At 42.6% G+C, this 17,706-nt stretch overlaps 1 protein-coding gene across 3 annotated transcripts in view; it reads right to left on the bottom strand.

Annotated features, from left to right (window-relative positions):
* The window catches only part of PSME4 (proteasome activator subunit 4), a 59,950-nt gene extending 42,244 nt beyond the window's left edge, over positions 1–17,706 (bottom strand). For all 3 annotated transcript variants that reach the window (XM_030489230.2, XM_030489231.2, XM_030489232.2), the window contains exons 1-6: positions 17,475–17,706; positions 10,408–10,548; positions 9,675–9,791; positions 4,556–4,600; positions 3,099–3,248; positions 1,594–1,657 (exon numbers count right to left, since the gene is read on the bottom strand). In XM_030489230.2, the coding sequence (XP_030345090.2) occupies positions 1,594–1,657; positions 3,099–3,248; positions 4,556–4,600; positions 9,675–9,791; positions 10,408–10,548; positions 17,475–17,650 (693 nt within the window). In that variant the 5' untranslated portion in view covers positions 17,651–17,706. The remainder of the gene's footprint in view (positions 1–1,593; positions 1,658–3,098; positions 3,249–4,555; positions 4,601–9,674; positions 9,792–10,407; positions 10,549–17,474) is intronic.

Genomic DNA, 17,706 nt, shown 5'->3' with positions numbered 1-17,706 from the left:
AAATCATCCTTTCTTGTTCAGAGACAGATTCTCACAGAAGAACAGTTCACCTCTCAGTCTGAAGGACAGGATAGCTTTGGAAAACCCACAAATTCAGTTCAGGACAGTCATATATGACACAGCCTGAAGACAAGTGTTACATTTTCTTAAATTATCTACCTTTTTGTTTGATACTGGGAAATACCCACTGAAAAAATCCCTTACTGTGCACAAAGGCAACTGATTCTATAGCTCCCCTTCAAACAGCAAGTCCAGTTCCTGCCAAAGCAAGCTGAGGAAAAGCTTGTGGCATAGAGAGGCTTAAACTGGATTGCACAGTCAGAACCCATATGTCTCATTTTCTGCATCCAAGGCTGATGCAGTGAACATGCCTGCCCTTAAGATGCAAAGCAGACAGCAAAGGAAACAAGAAGTGAAAGCTTTGGGGGAAAAAATGAAGTTGTTGTGGTCCTTCTGAGCAAACTGTCAGAACACAGTGGAAGAGGGAAAAAATATCAGAGACAGCTTATGAAAGTGTTGATGATTATTTGTTAGACCATTTGACAGAGACAAACCAAATCATGGTATTAAAAGTGCAGCCTGTCATCTTCCTGTCAGAAAGAGTAGATGAAGTGGGGTTTTGGAGAGCCAGCAGAAAGATGCAATGTCTACAGAAAATCTCAAATAGAGCTTTGGCAATCATCCTGTTCCAATCTGGACACTTGTCAACTGTTGGAGCAAAGGCTGCCTTCCTTCCTTTGTGATGGAACAAACTCAAACCAGAAAGACCTACACACAAGCCGGCTCACAAAGAAACTGCATGTCCTACTAAGGCAGGATTCAATGGGGTTTTGGAAATCAGGTGTCTCCAAAGAGACCAAGAAGTCCTCCTTGTGTGTATCAGCAGATTAGTAAGAGGAGCAGATGGTCCATGAGCTTATGTTCATGCTGAGTATGGGAAAAATGTGGTTATATGCCAAGTTTCACTGCAGTAAAGCCAAGGCACAGGTCAGCTGACAAAAACAGCACCTAAGCTAAGAATGAGACTTGATTTTCTTTCCCAAGTTCGCATCTATGAGACACACAGTAAAAGACAGACAAGTACATGGCAAACTATTTTCCTTGAAAGACATAGCCCAATGGTATTTTGGGGCAAGAGGAATACAGGTTCTTTACTGTATCTAAAATACAGATGACAACTCCCTGCACTCCAGGCAAAACACTGCTACTCAAAATTAGGGATCATGAAAGATGCATTAAGATATAAAAGATGGGACTTCACAGAATTATAACTTACAGAAATCACAATAGCATCTTGCATCATCATAAGCATTAGCAGGCAGTCTGGAAAATGCCCACATTCCCAAGGCTGGAAAGAAAAGCTGCCTGAGCTCACCATTAAACACTGTTCACCAAGCAAGTGCACTCTCATTTATTCAGCCAGTAATTGCTTGCTAACAATCATGAAGTTACCGTCTCTGCTTGTTTGTGCTAGTTACAGCAGAAGGAAAACAAGAATCCACTATATCACTGTTGGACTTCAATGCCTTGCAAGCACGTGGTAGGAACATGTAAATGGATTTCTTCTTGTGTAGGTAAAAAGGAAATACTTACCCCTTCCCATTGGGGAAGATTCTGAACTGACACCCAAAGGCCTATAAATTCATCAAACCAGAGTCTGCAAGAGAACAGAATCAAAGTAACTTATTAATGTTGTGAAAGCAGCTCCCTCACTAGGTTTATCCCTCACTTTGCCAGGTGACTGCAAGAACTCACCTGCCCCTCAACTCATTCAACAAGAACAGGGATAGACATGGACATGGTTATATCACTGCCTCCCACAGCATCCCTGCTACCCCCAACTCTGATCATGAGTTTCAGTCCTTGCTTCTTTTACCTCTCCTCCTCTTATTCTTTTCTGAACCTTTCCTTTCACACAAGTGTTTCACCAGCAGTTTCCTTATCTACTGCAGCTTCACCACTTCATTACATATTGCCATCCCAACATAGGTAAAACAGATGATAATAAATAACACTTCATTCCCCTCTACCTTAAAGTCTGTCCTTTGTTACAAGTGTCTGCAGCTTCTATTGTGAATTTAGCTGAAGCCAAGAATGCAAACCTTTATAAATTATATTCACTCCCTTCAAGTTTTCACTATCCCTATGGCACAAATGTACTTTTAACCTCACAGCCTAAGTAATCTCTACATGCACTAAACATCACTGACTTATGCTTTGACGTTCAACGGTTCTACCTTAAAGATGACCCACATACTGTCCTGCCCTGTAAATGTTTCTCCTTTAATTCTGAAACTCATTTCCTGTAGCTCTCATAGAATCCCAGCCTGGTTTGGGTTGAAGGGACCTTAAAGCTCCTCCAGTTCCAACCCCCTGCCACGGGCAGGGACACCTTCCACTAGAGCAGGTTGCTCCAAGCCCCGTCCAGCCTGGCCTTGAACACTGCCAGGGATGGGGCAGCCACAGCTTCTTCTTTATATCTAAATTTCCCCTCTGTCAGGTTAAACCATTCCCCCTTGTCCTATCACTACACACCCTTGTTGAAAGCCCCTCTCTAGGTTTCCTGCAGGCCCCTTTTAGGTATTGGTAGACTGTTTTAAGGTCTCCCCTGAGCCTTCTCTTCTCCAGGCTTCTCTTCTAACCATCTCACATTTCCAGATCTTGACAGTGAACTGAAGACCTCCACCTCCTGTCCCATATTTGTAGTAAGAGCTGTACTTCATCTTACATGAAGGACTCATTGGAATCTAGCCCAAATTAAATAAAAGGTAGGACTTAAAAGCTCTGCTGTGGTTAATGATTTTTACTTGTGAGACTATTCCTTCAGAATTAAAGTGCCTTTAATTCAATTTAGCTTGCTTTGTTGTACACTTTACTCTTGAGAAGGGAGAACTCCTTAGAGAACAGACACTACACAATTCCTCTAGGTTACTTTCACAAAAGAATAATGCTGACAGAATTTCTGTCTTGAACTCCTTCCAACAATGCTGTTAAAAGCCACCATTCATTTTGCTGGTTGACTTCAAGCCATCCTGTAAAAGATCATCTATTGCATTTGCAACAGAACACTACACCAACAGACATCCAATTGCACTTACTTGAAACCCTTCTGGTGAAGGGCAGGAGGAAGGGTTGTGGGTAGGAATAGTTCAAAGTAGGTAATAGCCTTTTGCATGGTAACATCAAAAGGACACATTAAAGGCCTCCATTCATCCAGCATCTCTGCGGTGGCATCTTCTGGAAAATACCTGAAAGCAAGGAAACCACTTGGCTTGGCTTGAAAGTTTGGGTCTTCTTGAAAACATATTTAAAACTATTTACTAATCTGTCACAAATCTTAGTATCACAGGAAGACCATGTGCCCTGGGGCAATAGACAGGCAGTCCTCGATCCCACTCAACCCTCACAGACCACAGAGTTAAGAGCAAGGACATCATGTACATAATTTCAAGACCACAAATGTTAGAAGGTTCTGGCCTTGTTGAACCAGTAAGGTTCTGTAGAATGCAAAACCATTTCGATGTGAAGGCTACTATTCACATTTGATGCAATACGGAAAAAAAGACTACTTAAGGCATGAGGAACATTTATGGCAGCATTAGAAGAATGCTGATTATTTCATTTCTGTTAGAAGAAACTAAACATCCAAGCAATGCAGTATTTTAAATGCTCACCAGATGCAACTGTTTATACAACATAGCTATTGCAGTTGATATGGGGCCAACTGGAAGTAGCACCATCAGTGTCCCAACCTTAAGTAAGTAAGCATTCTCATTTTCCTTTTTAAATATACATTTTCCTTTTTAAATATACATTTTCCTTTTAAAAACACTCTTCAGTGACTTCCACATTCATACCAGCTACCAGAAAAATCAACACTGGAAATAAGGGGTTTTATTTAGCTACAAAACCATATATATCTGGGAGAAATGTTAAGGTTATTTTATCCTTATGCTCCTCATACTAGCAGTATATGTTCAGAACAGCGCCTCCTACAGGACTGCTCAAAGGAGTAACATCAGTGTGTGAAACAATTGCTCCCATCAAAGTGGATAACTACAAAAGGTTGTACAACCAGTAGTAAACAAGAGAATAAGTCTTTTCTCTGCAACTCTGCAGTATCCTAAGCTATGAGCAAAGTCAGTTAGTGCAGAGAGCACTGGTGCAGGCACACACGCTCCCAGTGAACCTAACAGCACAGAAGAGCAAAGGCAGTGGTGGCCTTATCCTGCCCTAACTATTAACAGATTTTCCACCAAGGCTGTTCTAAAGCAAATCCAGACCACCTTACACTTTGTGTAAATATTATAACATAGCACAAGCCTGTCATTTTATTTTCATTTTAAGCAACCTAAAACCTGGGGTATTGATTATCCATAATGCAGTAAACCAGAAAAGTCGCTACCCTTCACCAAAACCTTCTTAAATGATTTGGGACATCAGCCAGGGAATGACTAATAAGGTGGGTTTTTTGGTTTTAAACACTCTTCTGCCCCCTCTTAATGTAATAGTAAGGATACAGGCTCTAACCCCCCCCCAAACAACAAACACTTACGGTCTGCAGCTCTTCACGAGTGTTTTCAGAACACTTTCTACAGAACTGAAACAAGAAAGATAACATCAGGGATGGTGTATTACCTAATTTCAATGACAGCAGATAAACAACCATTTGCTGATTTCTCCCTCAAGAGATTAAGATAATGTTGATGCAATTAGATGTCCTCTGTGAACATGCAGTAGCTAACTGCTTTCTACACAGACCTAATCATGATTCCAATTGCTCTGCTAAACTCCCAGGCCTATTTTCATATACTGCACTTGTATTTACTGCAGTTAAGCAATGACTGAAGAATTATTATCATTTATTATAAATAATATCCTGCATTTTATCCATGAACAACCAGCAGAGCAAGGTAACTCCTCAGGGAAGTTGAAAACACAAACAGGAAAACTGGGTTTATGGACTTCATAAATATTTGTAAGATAAATAAAGGCAACGGATTTCAGAAAGTTGTTGTTGTTGTTATATTCCAAACACATCTCTGTCCTTTCAACGTGGTTTTGGGGTTTGTCCAGTGGTTCTAAGACAGAGAAGTGAGCTATCTGTAAATCAATGGTTATTTAATTAGTTTCCCTCTAACTGCCGATTTTAAAAGGGTTTTCATCCATTGCGAGAAAACTTATTTGAGAAATCATTTGAACACAAACTGTCACAGGATCAATCAACCACTTAAAACCATCAACCACTTAAAACAGATTAAACCTCAGAACACACTCAAAGAACAAAAGGGAGGGGAGGAGAGAGATCCAACAGTGGAACCATAAAGGTGGTAAATTGCCACATTCTTCACTTCTTCTCTTTATTACAAGACAAGCTCCAGACTCAATTGCACTTTTACCAAAAACCATTCCCTGAATGAACAAAAAGGGTTCTGGCAGAAGAACTTCCTACATCTTTTAGATACACTTTCAGTCCTCTTAATAGAAAAACTGCATCCTTCAGCTTATCACCAAAAGCTACCATACAGAACTGCTATTTTGATCAGAAAAAGATGATGCTGATGGATCATCTTTAGAATTCCACTAAGGATGAGTTTGGGCCAATTAATTCTGAGACCCAGCAGTAGTGGGCATGCACACACTCTCCCTCTAGTCCTATACAGAATGATCCCATACAAGCCAGAACTATAAAATGGATAAACCACCATTTCCCTTCAACACCTCGACACTCGATGCAAGCCAGCACAAGCCCACCCAGCCCCCAAAACACCACTTCAGCTCAAGCAGTGCTCCAGAAGATGCAAAGTTCTCTATGTTTTACGCAACAGTGACCAAGTAAATCCATGGCCTCTCCAGAATGAAAAGTTTGAGCTGACTTGACAGCTTCTAAAATGTGAAAAGGAATGGCCAACCGTTCATTAGAGAGAAATGACATCAGACTCTGCAAGACGCTTATCAAGATTCTGGGTTAAAGTGAATGCTGTTCTTGAGAGTTAGGAAATAGGTAACAGTTGTTCCAAGAGGAGATAAATAGAGCATGAACCAGCAACATTCCTTAAGAGCATTAACGATTAACATGAAAAATGTTTGTGTGGCCAAACAATGACACATCACTGGAGGAAACTGTGACTAAGGAGAACCTGAAGGACAGAGGAGTTTTAAGAAACACCAATGCCAGAGATCAACAAATGTTTCAAATTCACATTTCAATCAGATCTCAGCATGTGTTAGTGGAAGAGAGCAAAGGAGAAAGATTAGAAGGGATATTCCATCCCTGGCAATGTTCAAGGCCAGGTTGGACACAGGGGCTTGGAACAGTGTGGTCCAGTGGAAGGTGTCCCTGCCCATGGCAAGGGGTTGGAACTGGATGAGCTTTAAGGTCCCTTCCAACCCAAACCAGTCTGGGATTCTATGTCCTCGCATGTCCTCTGATCAAATTTAGAATGGAAGTTAGAAAGAAACAAACAGCAGCAATTTTATACCTAAGGAAACTTCCATCCAAGACACACCTGAACTACAGACCAAGCACAGAAGGCATCTTGTAAAACTCCCTTTTGATGACTACTAGTTAGAAAGGGACAGGACAATACAGCTGGAAAGAACAAGAGGCTGCTGGTTACTGTTTTCATTATCGCTTTGAACCAACTCAAACCTTTTAGTAGTGGCTCCTGCTCTGCTCTTGGTTGGACTTTCTGTGTACCTGTTACTGCAGAATTGCTCAAAGAGATCTACAGTTATCACACACACAAACTTGTGTCTGTTACCCAACATTAAACCAGCACAGATCAAGGGAGCACAACAGCAAACAATTACATACATAAACCATAAAAGATTGCATCAGCCTGCTGTGGTTTGTACTCCTGCTCAGGTATTTAATGCTGACCACTTGGATAAGGTATTGAAATCTTTGTAATAGGGAGATAATGAAGCCACATACACTGGAAGGTATCTCCAATTAGTAACTGAAGAAGAAAATGTCTCATGCCATTGACTTTGCTTTTAGTTCCTGCTTATTACCGGAAGTATTACTAGATCATTATTATTATCTTGCCACATGGCTATATTAAAAAGCACCAACACCACTATTAACCCCTATCACCAGTCATCATTTTGGTACTACACGATTATTTTCTTCTTCTGGGAAGGACATGACCATATTAATTTGAAAATGCAGGGTTGGCCTGCATTTTCCAGGAGAAACATGTTTCAGTTAAAACAACATATAAACTGACACTGTTGACACTATCAAAAAGCAGTAAAAGCACAAGTTTCAGGTTTTCAGGACAGATTCAGGCCTAAAGGGGAATTCTAGCTCTGTGATGGACACTCCGCTACAAGAGCTTAAATTAAGATGATGAAAAGAGCAACAAGCTGTAGTTTCATTAATGCTTTTAGTGACTTTCTAACTGCAGTGAGCCAAATATCAATCTCTCACTGGCTTAGTACAGCTAAATAGTTCTTCCCAAAAATCCCCAAACAGAGCAAACCCACTGCAATTCCACTCCACTTCTACCAACCGTCTCAATTTATATATCCACCAAAACTCCTGATAGGGTTTTTGCTGTAAAAATTCAGTCAGCTCTGCCAATAGACAAACTCTGCTTCACACTCCACAGCTACAAGGTTGTTGCTGGGTGGATTTTCCAGACCCTATTACCTCACTGCTAAAGCACTTTCCATGATTTCATCGTTTTTAATAGTAAGGTACACTGCCTCCGTGACATGCACTCCTACAGCAAAGCTCATTCTGGCCACATTCAGACCCAGTGATTATTCAAATGTCAAATTTCCCTTCCATTTGACCCTTGGAATAGATATGCTGGTTAAATTAGTTAGATGTAGCCACTGTATCAGCCACTTCACACACGCTGTATCTTGGTCCCCATTAGAAAGGTTGACATACAGTGCGACATTCTCATAAACAGTGGTGTAATGTTAACATTGGTTTTCCAATACAATTATTTATGCAGGAAATGACACTTGTGTGGCAAGTGTTATGATTGAACAGAACATGCAGAAGATGACACATCGGCCAGAGCTGAACAGAACAAAAAGTCTTTCTTACCACCTATGTAACACATTAAGCACAAATGTTTTAGGTGAAGACAAGCCTGGTCGATATGAACTGAATGTAAAAAAACAAAACACAAAAATAAGAGAAAATTAAAACAGTTGTTAATTTAACAGCTCTAAATCAAATCAATCAGCTTGTAAAAGTCTCTCCTGACTTGCACCAAAAAGACACCCCTCAAAATTGGTGTTAAAAAGGATAAGCACCGTATGAGAAGAAATCGCACTGCATATTCAGATGGAGTGTGTGCTATCTATGCAGTTAATAAAGCTGGATGTTTCAGATAGACCACCACAATTAATATCTTCCTCCCAAATTAACCTCCTTTTCCCTCTTGGAAAAGCCCCCTTCCCACCATGCAGGTGTCACACACTGGACCACAGCCCCACAGAACAGAGTAAGCAGCTTCATGAGGTGCTGGCACGTGCCTAGCAGAAACCAACTAAAAAAGGTTCTGCTCTTCTGGATTTTCACTTAAAATAGTACCTACAATGAGCAAAATAGTGCAATTGAGCAGAATCATTCTTCCAGCTATGGAGCCATGAGAGAAATTCGGCATGAAATGCTCTAGTAACAAGTTACAAGGCTACAACATGTATTTTCTGTTCATGTCACTGATCGGTGAGAGGAGCTTCCACTCAGCAGAAGGGATCAGTGATGGTACTTCAATATTCCTGGGCAGAAAGGGATTGCTTTTTAAAGCCAGTTAAGTGTTTTCACCTGCATTTCTTCACATGAAGTTTCAACTCAAACAAGCATCATCAGTTCTCCATGTAACATCTTTTATAATCTGGAGTTTATAGAGCAGGACCTTCTCTAGTTGGGATTATTAGGAAATTTGGGGAGTTTGACAGATGGAGAGGGATTGGCGGCACAAAGAAAGAACAAAAAACAAGCTTTCATTTTAAAATCAGTCAGACATTTGTAACATTCTTAACTGGGAAAAAAATGATTTGTCCATATCATCACTTTGAAAATCTATACACGTATTTCTGCAGAAGGTACTTCACTTTCCTTCTTGTGTGTACGATTTACACCTGGATTCCAGATGTATTCCATGATGCTTTCCTAGGGATGGCTGAATACCTGCCTGACCATGGGCAGTGGTGAATGATGGATTCCTTGTTTGGCTTTGCTTATGTGTGTGGCTTTTGCTTTACCTCTTCAACTGTCTTTATCTCAACCCACAAGTTTTCTCCCTTTTACCCTTCTGAATCTCTCCCCATCTCACCAGGAGGCAGTGAGTGAGCAGCTGTGTGGGGCTCAGTTGCAGCTGGGGTTAAAATCACAATAATGTTAAGAAAATCAACATTAAATCTGTTAAACCGTGGTATATCATCCAAAAATATGTTGATGAAGACCCCATATTTAAAAGTGAACTCAATCACATTCATGAAGAGAGAAACATCACGAACAGTTCACTGGTAGAAGGATAGACATGATTTAGTTCAGTCTTGCACACTATTACTGAAATATACTTCATGAAAATAGAATCAAAATATTTACTGTGTATCAAATTCCAGCTATTAAAAGCAAATTACAAAGTACTTGAAAGCATTACAGGTACTTATAGCTTATCAAATGTTTTAAAATGCAAACTTACTTGGGAAACCAATTCAATCCAAGGTTTTCTGTTTTGGAGTATAATATCCTTTCTAACATTTCATAAAGTGGTCTCCATGGTAATTCCAAATCATCCCGGGAAAGCAGCTCTTTTTTCCTAATAGAAAACAACAACGAGCACTTTAGGATTAAACATTTACATGGACACACTGTGCATCAGAATGTCCCAGATCAGTGCTCTGAACCATGCTTATCTTCAGAGCTTGGCACAAGCTGCAAGGTCAGGCCAGAAAGCAGCTGGCCACTTGCAGTGCTTCTGCAACCATGGAAGCTGTCAAGACCTCCAGGAAAACTCTGACTAAGTGAAACAAGCATTATCACGTTGTGAGACACGTCTTTATGTTCCCCCTTCTTGAGATTCAACCTGAACACTTGGCTCTCTAATACAAAAAACTGACATTCTGTCAGTTCCACTCCTAAAGCTTTGAAGGGGGAAAGGTGTTTGCACAATGAGAACTCCTTTTAACCAACACCATCTGTACAGGGGATGACCAAGTGAAGTAACATGTAGTAGAACATACTACTACATCAAGGCCAGGCTAGACAGGGCTTGGAGCGACCTGGTCTAGTGGAAGGTGTCCCTTCCACTGTTGGAACTGGATGAGCTTTAATGTCCCTTCCAACCCAAACCATTCTAGGATTCTATGACTACAGTATATTGAGCAAGCCAAGCAATCAGCTATTTTCCATAGTCAGCAGAAATCTGGACTTACTTGAGCAGGTTTATCAAGAGGCGTGCAAATCCCTGCATCATGCTGATCTCCAGCCTTGGGATTGTTACCAACTCGTACAACAGTTTGATGAAAAGCACATGATCTTCTCTGCTAAACTTTCTCCCATATAATCGGATGTACCTGCAACCAAACCACACAGTGAGTCAGCAATGTATTCAAACATTTCCATTATATCCCAGACCTGAGCCAGACTCCATCTGACTTGGTGTTTAATGAAGCAAAACTAAAACTTGGTTCACAGTCCAACAAATAAGAACCTGAAAACTTATACACAGCTCTGAAGGAGTCCTCGAAAATCATAGAATCCCAGATTGGTTCGTGTTGAAGGGACCTTAAAGCTCATCTGGTTCCAACCCCTGCCACGGGCAGGGACACCTTCCACTAGAGCAGGTTGCTCCAAGCCCCTGTGTCCAACCTGGCCTTGAACACTGCCAGGGATGGGGCAGCCACAGCTTCTCTGGGAAAAGTCTGTGCCAGCGCCTCAGCACCCTCCAGGGAAGAGCTTCTGCCTCAGAGCTCATCTCAGTCTCCCCTCTGGCAGGTTAAAGCCATTCCCCTTGGCCTGTCCCTACAGGCCCTTGTCCAAAGCCCCTCTCCAGGTTTCCTGGAGCCCCTTTAGGCACTGGAGCTGCTCTAAGGTCTCCCCTTCAGGAGCCTTCTCTTCTCCAGGCTGCCCCAGCCCAGCTCTCTCAGCCTGGCTCCAGAGCAGAGCTGCTCCAGCCCTCGCAGCAGCTCCGGGGCCTCCTCTGGCCTCGCTCCAGCAGCTCCACGTCCCTCTTGTGCTGCTGTCCCAGAGCTGGGCCCAGGACAGAGAGGGGGGTTCTCCCCAGAGCACAGCAGAGGGGGGAATAACAGAGGTGAGGTGATTTTAGAGAAGCAGATACTGACCTAAGAATGGAAACAAACTGTTTTGAGTCCTGAATTTAGTTTCTGAAATTGACTCCTGTGACAAGGAAGAGCTTAGTTTAATATTGTAACTGGTTTAGTTTCAAATGCTTCATGCTCATCTGTAAAGTTCTATTCCTTGCAGCACTGCCAGTGGGAGAACTGACTACTTGAGAACTAAAAATCAATCACATAATACAATACACTTATATGGAACACACTTCACACAGTGACACAAGACACATGGGGTTTAAGTACTGCTTCAGTACTTCCTTCTACTTCCCTGTTCCTCAATTTAAAGCCAAATTATCTCCGAAGTTCCAGCTAGATCTGACCAAAAGGAAGTGGTTTCCTTAAAAACACACATTCCAAGACCCTTTGCTCTTTCCTTGCAAGACTTTTGCCAACCTTCTTCCTGCAGCTCCCTCTGAAGACACCATGGCAGACCTGCAGGGCTCTGGCAAACCCAAAATCACCACTTTTCAGCGCACCTCTTTCCACTTCCCCTTCTCCATTGATTTCAAGGGGGGATTTTTCCATTTGATGGGCAGTATTTTCACTAATACTCACTTCAACATGTTTTACGTATTTGAAATACAGAAGGAAGGAAAGAAAGTACAGGATAACCCTCTTCTCTGTCACAGGAACAGAAATGATCTGGATTATCTACCTACAGAATTACACCCGCAGCTGAACACCTACACTTTTCACATGCATAAAACGGACATGCAAGAAGAATCCTCAGGGGAAAAGAATGGGTGACATTTGATTTTGTAAGGGTTAACAAGATATAACTTAATCACACTTCTTTTAATTGCAGTATTTTACCTTCTAAAAGCACCCCCTGCTCACAGGATGTATGTGAGGAACCCAGTGTCAAAGTGTGGAAGCTTTTCCAAGCTAAATGGGGTAATAATCAAACAACAAGAATTTCATAAGCAGACATGAGAGCTATTCCCAGACTCTCAAAGGAAAAGCACATGCCTTGAAAAACCAGGCAAATCAGAGGCATTCTGTATGCCCATAAGAGATGACCAGCCACACAGTCCTATCGCTCCCACACAGTCATTTCCCTCAGCTTTCACTTACTGTTTAATAAAAGATAGTGTTTGATGCAGTGACAAACTTGAAAGGAGTTTGCCTACAAGACTTTTTGCACTTTCCATGCCAGCACACATCTGGGAAGTAAAACACCAGTTACACAGCAACACCAAGGGCTCCTTTCACTGCGGAACAGAGGATTCTGAACCTTTAATAAGTTTAACCTTTAATAACTTCCATTTCATTATCCTTCAGTCATACGCACTTGCCTGGACTTCTCCATTCTCATAATACTAGGGATAAAGCAACAAAGAATACTGGTTTCTTTTCTTCATGTGTGATTAAGAAGAAACTGCAGAAGCCTGAAAAATACATTTTAACAATAAAGAAACACTGTGAAGAGATCCAATTAATCTGCCACTGTTGCTATATATAACCAAAAAGAAAGTGTTTGGCTGGTTACCTTTCCTGCTATTTGCTACCAGCAGTTCTATGCTACAAAATGCTCTTTAATTAACAAACTGAAGGAGGCAAGTACACAGAAATGTGCTGAACACAAAGATGTCACCATGCCTGAGATGCCAAATTGCTCCCATGTTTACAGCTTCTTTATGCAGGGGGGAGGCAGAGTCTAAACCAGTGAATTATTTGTCTTAATCCAACCATGCATTAAGGCAGTGACAGAAAATAATTACTTCTAGAAAGGGGATAATCACCTTTTCCTCAAGATTAAATGGGCAAAATCTAACAGAAGGGATCTGCAGTATCTTCAGAATATCCCCTCACTGAGGATGAGAAATTGCCATTACTAAATAGAAGAATAGAGGCAGAACTTCACAGATCCTGGAGGATGCCTCGGGACTAATCACACAGATGCACGTTCATCATATAAATGTGACTCTTCAGGATTAAAACCAAAATAAAATTGGGAGATTGGGAGGAAAAAATAAATCTAGAACTGCTGCAAAACAAAAAATAAGACTTCTTACGTGAAGGCAGGTCCCTTTCCTGCCTTCAAGGCAGATCTTGTCCCTGCTCGTGGCAGGGGGTTGGAACTGAGGGAGTTTTAAGGTCCCTTTCAACCCTCTACCTTGAGATGATTCTTGTAATCTCAATTCATTTCCCTTCTGATTCCTCCCTTAAGAAAACCATCAGAGGTTTGATGAGCTCTCTACCTCTACCACACAGCTGCAAAAAGGGTCAATCAATTGTCCTGCATCCTGCTGGTCACACCGGGTTCTGGTTTGGAGTTCAGCTACGTGAAGAGGAAAAACCTCAACCAATGAAACCCACTCCCACAACCCGAAAACATGATTGGGAAGTGAAAACTCTGTTTGTATCCTTGCTGTACAGAGTACAGGCTCTCTGGAGATTACAAACAACCAAAAAGCCAATTCCCTGTTCTAAAAGCATTGGGTATCCAATCTCTCACTTCACAGTTACAATAGACCTATTTTTAGGAAGTGGACTGTCCTATCAAGTGGACATCCTAAACTGCCCTAGAAAGTTGGCTGCTCTGCCACAGTTTAAAACTGCCTTTGCATATAAAGCTGGAGAGAGCACTCTCCTAAGTTCCCAGCCATGTAGTTTCATTTTCCAGCACCCAGGACAGGATTAGGATGGGTCTATGATTCTAAAACTCATTTTTTTCTGACAAATGACATGACAAACAATGAATCATGCTCAACAAGGCTATTTAAATCGTATGTACACAGTATACACACACCCCCCTTATGCATGCAAAAGGAAAACTTATATTTTTCTGATAAAGGTGAGATAGAAACAGATGTAAAACAAGATTTATAGTGCTTACAATACTTCAGCCAATCCCCCAAAGACATTTTCATCCTCACTGTAACTTTGTGTCCTGTCACTCTAATGCAAAACACTTGAGCTACATTTTTTCCACACCTTCCAGCAAGGCAGCTAAATGTCATTTTGTAAGAAGCCTTTAGCTGACAAGCACAGGAACCATCACTGTCAGGAACAGAAACTGTGGCCCTCAGCTCCAATGACTCTACCCTTGTTACTGAAGTAGAAAGCACAGGAAGACATTTGTGTTTTCTCCAGGCTGCAGAGTCAACTACACACAAAGCAGCTCTTAAATGTTCCTATTATACTAATAATCTCATTTATAAGCCATGTTCTGGAAAATAATAAAATATAAATTAAATATATACACAAAATTTTTACGTAAAACATGAACGAGGGGAAAAAAAAACCTGAAACAGCAGCTACTTTTGACCTAGAGACCATAAAAGAGAATGATGCAAATCCATCTGAGCAAATGGTTTTGATGCAACTTGCTCTCTCCACACACAGTGTACCACGTTACACAACTCAGATCCAGTCTTCTGCTTTCACAACCGGATTAGGGCTTTATAAGATATAGATTTTACTAGCCAGAGTTGGGGAATCCGGGGGGGAATGATAACAGATTTAAACGCCAGCCTCTGAGGCAAGCAGTTGTACTTGCGTAAGAAGCCGCACTAAGTCAGAAGTTACTGAAGTAACTGCACTATTCCTGTCTTCACAGGAGAGAGCTCTCTCCCCACACTCCTCACATGCATCCTAACCAAGGAACCAGTTCCCATGGCTGAAACTTATGCATAAAAGAATCATGCAAATTGGATTACAGACATTTTATCTGATCAACTCCAATTTAGCTTTTCCCCACCTCCTCCTCGGTTCGTGACATTCGCCAGCTAAAAGAGCTGCTCTTGAGATAACTGTGTGCAAGTCATGTTTTCAGCTGCGGGGAGTATCAGAAATGCGAGATTTCAGGTTCAGCTGTCACCATGAAATAGTAACCGATACTCACATTTCTAATTGAAAAAAGATTTGAGTTTCACTTTCATTCCTCACACTCCACAGGGTTTATGCAGGTTGTATAAAGTTGTGAGTACCTGAGGAGGTGTAACTGTACAACTGTATCAGCTGCATACTCCTTCATACCTATGTACTCATAAAGGTTGGATGGGGCTTGGAGCAACCTGCTCTAGTGGAAGGTGTCCCTGCCCATGGCAGGGGTTGGAACTGGATGAGCTTTAAGGTCCCTTCGACCCAAACCAGTCTGGGATTCTGTATTACGATGTTCATGTTAACATTTGTATCTGTGTAAGAAATAAGGACACATCAGCCACGGTTCTGAATTGCCAATTATTTTGCAGAATACTGTGAGAATACTGGCTTTTATACTTCAGATACTTGCAACAAAGCAAAGCAGCCACCAGACCATTATGAAGACGCTGGGCATTTTGTTTTCAAACAAATGTGCAATTTACTAGAGCTGGCCAGCAGGGAGAGAAAGCAGTAAGTTGATTTGGAGATAAATTACCACCCACTATCAGACAGCAAAACTTGGATTTTACTGTCATTATCCCACAGTTTGACCGGGGTATGACATTGGAATACCATATGGTTGCAAGTTCCTGGCCTGAACTTTTATTAATGTATTTCATCCCACAGAAGCACTTTGTCAAGTTAAACTAAGAAGCAAAACATCTCTCTTGGTAAATACACCAGCTTATTTTTAAACCAAGCCCACTGTTTCCTTTTCTGCCAACATCCAAACATACTCAAGAGTCTTTCTGGATACAATATGCCACACAGGAATCTCGGGACTCTCAGGCAACAGACAAGCTGCAAACGCACACAGTGAATTCAAACTTCAAAGAGTAGGTGGAAAACCACAAATTAGAGTCTCCTGACCTGTCTGTGATTCATAAAGAGGCAGAGCAGCAGTTCTCAATAGGCTAAATTCACTGCCCTGAAGCCTAAAGTGGTAACAGTAACTGCAGTTTACGGAGTGAGTAACAGGGTGAGAGTCTAACACAGCTCTGCACCTTTTTCAAAGGACCCATGTGCCACATTGAGCTTGTTCAGTTAATGCCAATCTTTGTCACAGTAAGAACTGCCAGTTCATTTCAACTCCATTAGTACGTGAAGCCCTAGCACAGGTACAAAGGCAACAGGTACCACTGAAACCAGTGCGAGCTGGCAGATGGCTGGGGGGTGGGAAGGGAAACAGTACTGAACTGCTTCCAAGCAGGTTCAAACTGTCACACAACGCAAACATGTGAGTCATTTTGCAACCATCAATGTAATTCTATCTAAGAATGCCTCTTGGCAAACATAAAGACACTTAGATTGCAATATACACGGATTAAACAGATTTGACTGCCAAATATATTAAATTCCCTATTAATATGTTAAAAATTACTTATGTGGGGAAGAAAATTGTAAGTGGAGATCTCGAAATTGTACAAAAGACACATATTTCACCACCTCTAGCACACAGAAAACCATTTATGAGGGCACACAGCACTCAGCTAAAAAAAAAACACTGATAAACATCCACAGAAATGTGGTTTAGTGATGGAAGTCATGAAGACATGACAGGAGTCACAGTCACATGGTGCCATTTCCAGTACTGGAGTGCCCAAAAGGGTTTAGTTTGCTTTGTAAAACTCACTAAGCAAAACCTAAGTTCCACTCAGTGCTATCTATGTAACCACCGTGGCTTTATCTACACCAAAAACCCCTTGCCAGCACGCACAGCAGAGCCAACATCAGCACAAACCACACCGTGCCACAGCGCAGGCAAGATATCAAGGGCACCACGGTGTTTACACCGTGGTGTAAGCCTGAATTTAATCCTGCTAGCACCGAAACAACCACCAGCCCGTCTTGGGACAGACCTCTTGACGTTCCCGCAGCAGAAGTTTCACGGGGATAGCATCTCTCTCGCAACTTAAAAAGGCGAGAGATGAGACTTAAACAGGCGAGAGGTGGCTTTAAAGAAGACAAGCGCAACAAACGAACGCACACGACCCGACTGGGGAAGTTTCAGAGGCGAGGAGGGAGCAGTGACAGCGCAGCCACCTTTGCCCCCGTTCCCTATGTGGGCCTTGTGTAAGCCGCCCGCGGGGCTGCCCGGGCTCGGGCCGGCTCCCGGCCCCCCCTCCGCCGTGCGGGTACGGGGCAGCGGGCGCCCGGCCGGAGCTGAGCGGCGGAGAGCGGGACCGTTATGAGGCGAGCCCGCTTTCCGCCCTCCCAGCGCCGTCCAACAGCCAACCCCACAGCCCCGCGGCGACGGGGACCGGATCGCGGGCACTCACGTCGAGAGCTTCCTGGTCCAGAAGAGCCCCCCGGGCCAGAGCTCCTGGAGCTGCACGGCCCGGGCCAGGTTGTCTTTGATGTGCGCCAGAAAGCGGGCGGCCTCGGCCTCCAGCCGCTCGCCGTAGGGCAGCAGCTTGTTGTAGACGATCTCCTTCTGCGGCGGCGGCGGCGCCATGACCGCTGCCCGCTCCGCGCCGCGCCCGCCCGCCGCCCCAGCCCCGCGCCGTGACG

Source organism: Strigops habroptila, chromosome 6, assembly GCF_004027225.2.
Source record: "Strigops habroptila isolate Jane chromosome 6, bStrHab1.2.pri, whole genome shotgun sequence".
NCBI classification, from domain to species: Eukaryota; Metazoa; Chordata; class Aves; order Psittaciformes; family Psittacidae; genus Strigops; species Strigops habroptila.
Note: the sequence above shows the minus strand (reverse complement) of the source record. Positions and strands in the feature narration are given on the sequence as shown.